This window comes from Pygoscelis adeliae, unplaced genomic scaffold, assembly GCF_000699105.1.
Source record: "Pygoscelis adeliae isolate BGI_AS28 unplaced genomic scaffold, ASM69910v1 Scaffold294, whole genome shotgun sequence".
Lineage (NCBI taxonomy): Eukaryota > Metazoa > Chordata > Aves > Sphenisciformes > Spheniscidae > Pygoscelis > Pygoscelis adeliae.
This window is the reverse complement of record NW_008824722.1, coordinates 1,652,114-1,657,119: the sequence shown is the minus strand read 5'-3', so window position 1 is coordinate 1,657,119 and position 5,006 is coordinate 1,652,114. Positions and strand designations below refer to the sequence as shown.

General features: G+C 65.3%; 2 protein-coding genes across 2 annotated transcripts in view; both read left to right on the top strand.

Moving 5' to 3' along the window:
- Positions 1-754, top strand: part of HPS1 (Hermansky-Pudlak syndrome 1) — a 5,830-nt gene extending 5,076 nt beyond the window's left edge. The window contains exons 17-19 of the mRNA XM_009323312.1: positions 2-40; positions 182-264; positions 536-754. Of these exons, the coding sequence (XP_009321587.1) occupies positions 2-40; positions 182-264; positions 536-698 (285 nt within the window). The 3' untranslated portion in view covers positions 699-754. The remainder of the gene's footprint in view (position 1; positions 41-181; positions 265-535) is intronic.
- Positions 755-2,128: 1,374 nt separating this feature from the next.
- The window catches only part of PYROXD2 (pyridine nucleotide-disulphide oxidoreductase domain 2), a 5,993-nt gene continuing 3,115 nt past the window's right edge, over positions 2,129-5,006 (top strand). The window contains exons 1-10 of the mRNA XM_009323311.1: positions 2,129-2,224; positions 2,528-2,593; positions 2,839-2,926; positions 3,071-3,150; positions 3,262-3,408; positions 3,552-3,705; positions 3,920-3,981; positions 4,087-4,184; positions 4,563-4,704; positions 4,796-4,998. Coding sequence (XP_009321586.1) covers positions 2,129-2,224; positions 2,528-2,593; positions 2,839-2,926; positions 3,071-3,150; positions 3,262-3,408; positions 3,552-3,705; positions 3,920-3,981; positions 4,087-4,184; positions 4,563-4,704; positions 4,796-4,998 — 1,136 coding nt within the window. The remainder of the gene's footprint in view (positions 2,225-2,527; positions 2,594-2,838; positions 2,927-3,070; positions 3,151-3,261; positions 3,409-3,551; positions 3,706-3,919; positions 3,982-4,086; positions 4,185-4,562; positions 4,705-4,795; positions 4,999-5,006) is intronic.

Below are 5,006 nucleotides of genomic sequence, written 5' to 3'. Positions count from 1 at the left end.
CTACTGCTGCTCCTACTTCCTCTGGTTTGAGAACGAGCTGGTACGTGGGGTGAGGAAGGGGCTGAGCCCCTCTCCCCCATCCCCTTCTGGGGGCAGGGAGCAGGGCTGTAGGCACCACCCGGCTCTGGCTCCTTGGCGGTCCCCTCCGTGCTCCTGCCCTCTGCTGTTGTCTCTTCCCCAGGGCTACAAGCTGGAGGTGATGGAGGTACCGGTTCTCTCCGATGATTCTGCTCCCATCGGGATGCTGGCAGGAGACTACTACAGGTGAGCAGTCCCCAGCCCTGCGGTTTGGCACCAGGGCCCGGGGCTGTGCTGGCACAGGGGTCCCTATGAGTGATGCTGTCCTCGCTGGGACATCGCTGCAGGGTGGTACCAGTGCTGCAGTGTCACCGGGATTGCAACAGCCCATCTCCCCAGCCTGGTGCTGTGGTCTTGCCAGCAGACAGGCACTGTGTCCTTGCCAGGGATTTGCTAGGGGGAAGGTGGTTAGAAAGGGGGTGCCAGGCTGTGCTGCACCTTTTTTTCTCCTGCCCAGGAAGCTGCTGCGTTACTATAGCAAGAACCACCAGGCAGAGGTGGTGAAGTGCTACGAGCTGCTGACTGTGCACCTGGGCATCATCCCCTCCGAGCTCGTGGTCCAGCAGGCCTGCGACTTGGCCCGGCGCCTCTGGGAGCCCTCCCGCATCCCCCTGCTCTGAGCTGCCTCCAGCCACCTCGAGGCCGGGATTAAAGCGGGTGTATGGGTGTTCCCGGCGCCTGGGCTGCTTTCTCCGTGTCTGTGCGCCATCAACCATGTGTGCAGGCAGCCACGGGCAGCCTTCCCATCCTCCAGCCCGGCTGGGGCTCCCACTGCCCACCTCCCCACTCCCTGCAGGCTTCACTGGCACACAGCAGCCTTCAGGGACAGGCAGAGAGTGGGGCTGAGAGGTTGTTGGCAAATCACCTTCTTGCTGAAAAGTGCGTTTCCAAAGCAGGATTTATAGTGTTGGCTTGGCATCACCGCTGGGCTTTGGCTGGAGAACAAAAAGGTGTAGCCAAACCTGCGTGGAGGAATGGCTCAGGGTGCATCCCCCTTCCCCCTCGCCTTCAAATGCAGGGTGCGGGGCCCTTGCAGGCTTGGCATGCTCTGGGGAGGTGCAGCCCATCCTGCACCCCTTTCTCCGCACTCGGGCTCCTAGACACCGGTCAGCCACGGGGCCAAGCTCGGCCGTGAACAGGGGGTAAAGTCGAGGCAGCTCACGTGTTTCCCAGGCGTGTTTGGGCTCGGTGCACACAAAACCCCCCCCCAGGCACAGCTGGGGATCAGGCCAGCCCCAAGGAGCTCTGGCAGCCGCTGCCCCTTGTCACTCTGTGCTGCTCTCTGGGGCTGGGGATGGCGGTTCAGGGAGCACTGGACCGTGGCGGGGCCTTTGCCCCATCCTGCTGGGCAGGAATTTGCCCTGCCCAGCAACAGCGCTGGGTTTGGGGCCAAGCTCACCCCCAAGCTGCCCCTTCTCCCACTGCTCTCAGGTCTCTGCTTGGGGCTTGCCTGCTCTGAGGGGGGGGCAGGCTCCCCCTGTCTTACAGCGCGTGTTGGCCCATCACTCCAGCCATGTGTCCCTGGGTCCTCCCTGGAGCAGAACAGGGGCTGGGGGGGGCTCTCGGGCCTGCACCTGCCTGCCCAGTGCCTTCCTGGGATACAGGCTGGGGAGCACCTGGCATCCCACTGAGCACCAGGCAGGTTCCAACCCTGTTGCCTTCTCAGCACTGGGACTGGTCTCCGGCACCCCTGCAAGTCCCTGGCAAAGCTTTGCCGGGGTCAGCGCCCTGCTGCGGGCAGTGCTGGGGGACAGCACTTGGCTTGTATCCCTGTCCTGCCCAGCCTCCCCACAAGCCCTGGGACGCAGCGTCTGGCCCTGCACCAAGGCGTCCCCTGCCCTGGCCCCCCTGGCCCCTCCCCGTGCCCGGAAGCCCTGGGAAAAGCTCTGCCGTGAAAGCAAAGTCCAGGCTGCTGGACACAGGGCAGCCATGGCTGGGCAGTGCGGGGCGATGGCAACCGGGCTCTGGGCAAGGCTGGGCACGGGCTGCCCTTCCCGCTGGCTGTGGGGCTGGCATCTGTCCCCGGGGCTGCTGGGAGTGCGGCTGGCCCATGCCGGGGCTGCAAACCGGCTGCAGCGGGGCTGGTGCTGGGCTGCAGGGAGCCGCTGGGGACATCCAGCTGCCCTCCCCCCAGGGTAGGCGGCAGGTGGGGACCACGGTGGTGCTGGGCATGTTGCAGCCCCCGGCATGCTTCTTGTGCCAGGGAGGGTGCAGGGCTCTTGCACAGCTGGGCACATGTTGCAGCCCCCCAACATGCTGCTTGTGCAGGGTACAGCTGGAGCATCTGCTTTGACCACTTCTGTCCCCCTCCCCTGCACCGTTAGGGCCAGGGGGATAGGGACAGGGGAGGATGCTCCCTGTCACCTGTATCCCCATGTCCAGAACCCCGTTATTTGGGTGGTTGTGGCAGCCCCGCATCCCAGGCATGGCAGGGTGCCCTGTGCCATAGGACAGCCCCACCGCTGGGCTCAGCTCTCCTCCCTCTCTCCTTGCAGGACACAACGGGCTGGTGGCAGTGAGTACCGAGAGTGGGGTGCTGTTGTCTCCATTGCTGGGGGACAGTGGGGAACCAGGGAGCGTCTGTGCCGTGGGCAAGGGAGGGTGTTGGTGGCAGAGCCCTTGGGGCTGAGGGCTCCCACAGGGCTGTGGGGAGCAGAGCCCTCTCTGGTGAGGGGGGGATCGTGTGCAAGAGAGTGCTTGGGGTGACGAGGACACGTCCCACCCAGAGGGATAGGCAGCATGACACTGCACTCCCCCCAGGCTGCCTACCTGCAGCGGGCAGGGGTGCGTACGGCCGTGCTGGAGAAACGCCATGTGCTGGGCGGTGCAGCCGTCACGGAGGAGAAAAAAGACCCACAGAAGCATTAATGTCATGCTAAAGGCCACTGCTGGCGTGGAGCCCTCAGTGCAGAGCCCTTTCCAGCGCTGTGCACCCTGTGTCCCCCTGCCCCCAGCCAGCCCTGGGCGCGGGCACCCCCCACCACCCCACGTCTTCCAGGCTTCAAGTTCTCCCGGGCGTCATACTTGCTCAGCCTGCTGCGGCCACAGATCTACACCGAGCTGGAGCTGCAGGTACCAGCACCCATCCCTCACTGGGCTACCGACACCTCCCAGCACACTGTCAGGGTGAGCCTGCTGCCAGGCCATCCCTGCAGGGTGGGTCCTGCCATCCCTGTCTTGCAGCGGCATGGACTGAGGGTGCTCCCGCGGGACCCCTACTCCTTCACCCCGCTGCTGGAGGACAGGAGTCCCCCCCGCTCCCTTCTGCTGGGGCACGATATGGCCCAGACCCAGCGGCAGATTGCTCAGTTCTCCCAGAAGGATGCCCAGGTACTGTGGGGGCATGCACCCGGCATGGCAAAGCCCCTGAGGGACTGCCCTGCCCAGCGGAGTGGCAGAGATGCTCCTAGGTGGGTTATCCATTGCACCTACCATGGCACAGTCCATCTTGCCCCTGCTCTGTCCCCTTTCAGGCTTACCCTGAGTATGAAGCATTCATGGGGGGCTTGGTGTCGGCCCTCGATCCGCTGCTGGATGTCCCCCCGGTGGATACAGCTGCCCTGGGGCAGGGCTCCCTGCTCCAGCAGCTCAGGGCCCTGCAAACCCTGTGGCCCTTGCTGCGGGCAGGTACATTTGGGATGCTGGGGGACCCCGATGACAATAGGTGTTTGCCTGCACCTGGAGCTGGTGATGCTCCTTCCCAGGGCACAGGCTCCTCAGGAGCTCCAGCTGGGCTGGCAGGCCAGCAGGCTTGCTCACTGCCTGTCCCCAAACCCAGCCGGGCACAGGCAGTTGGCCCTGGCACGGCTGTGCAGATCTCACACTGCCTCTGCACCCCCAGGACTGGCGCTGGGGTGGCAGCTGCCCCGCTATTACGAGGTGCTCACAGCCCCCATCTCCAAGGTGAGTGCCGGCAGCAGCGGTGCAGAGCTATCAGCCGCCTGCCTGCCTGCCTGTGAGGGTGGGCCCCCACACCAAGCCTGGCGCTCTCCTTTTCTCCCGGGCCAGATCCTGGATCAGTGGTTTGAGTCAGAGCCCCTGAAGGCAACTCTGGCTACTGACGCAGTGATTGGAGCCATGGCCAGCCCCCACACCCCCGGCAGTGGGTGTGGGTCCCTTCCCCCCGGGGCTCATGGCTGCACTGTCCCCCCGTGGCATCCTCTGGGCTGGCAGCTCCTTGGCTCTGCTGTGCCCTGGCACCCCGTGCCCTGCCCCGCTGCCTCTCCCTCCCACTGCCCATTCAGCCTTGCTGGGGTGGCTCAGGGGTTGGGGCTGGGCAAGGGGCTGCCCCCCATCCCTGCCATATGGCTCTCCTGGGTGGTCTCCACTGCCCCTTTGCTGTTTGGACACCTCTGTAGGATTTGGCATCCTACAAGCTGGTGTGGTCCCATCTATGGGGGCCATGGCATCATCCTCATCACACCCATGCAGGTGACAGACCTGTCCCCTTGGCCAGCGGCTAACCTGGGGTCCTGCTGCTGCAGGTATGTGCTGTTGCACCATGTGATGGGTGAGCTGGAGGGACGTCGAGGAGCCTGGGGCTACGTGGCTGGTGGGATGGGGGCCCTGTCCCAAGCTATTGCCCGTGCAGCAGCTGCCCAGGGAGTCCACATCTTTGCTGAGAAGGTACGGGGTGTCTGGGTGCAGGGAGCTGCCTGGCCGGCCTGCAGGCAGCGGGGATGCTCTTGGTGAGGTCCTGTCCCCTCCGTCTGCCCAGGCGGTGTGCCACGTGCTGCTGGGCAGGGACGGGCGGGCGCAGGGCGTCGCGCTGCAGGACGGGACGGAGGTGAGGAGCAAGCTGGTGCTGTCCAACGCCTCCCCCCAGATCACTTTCCTGGAGCTCACCCCCCAGGTATGGGGTGCACGGGGCTGGCAGGGGCTTGGCGTGGTGGCATCCCCTGGCCGGGCTGCCCCCCTCACCGCTGGGC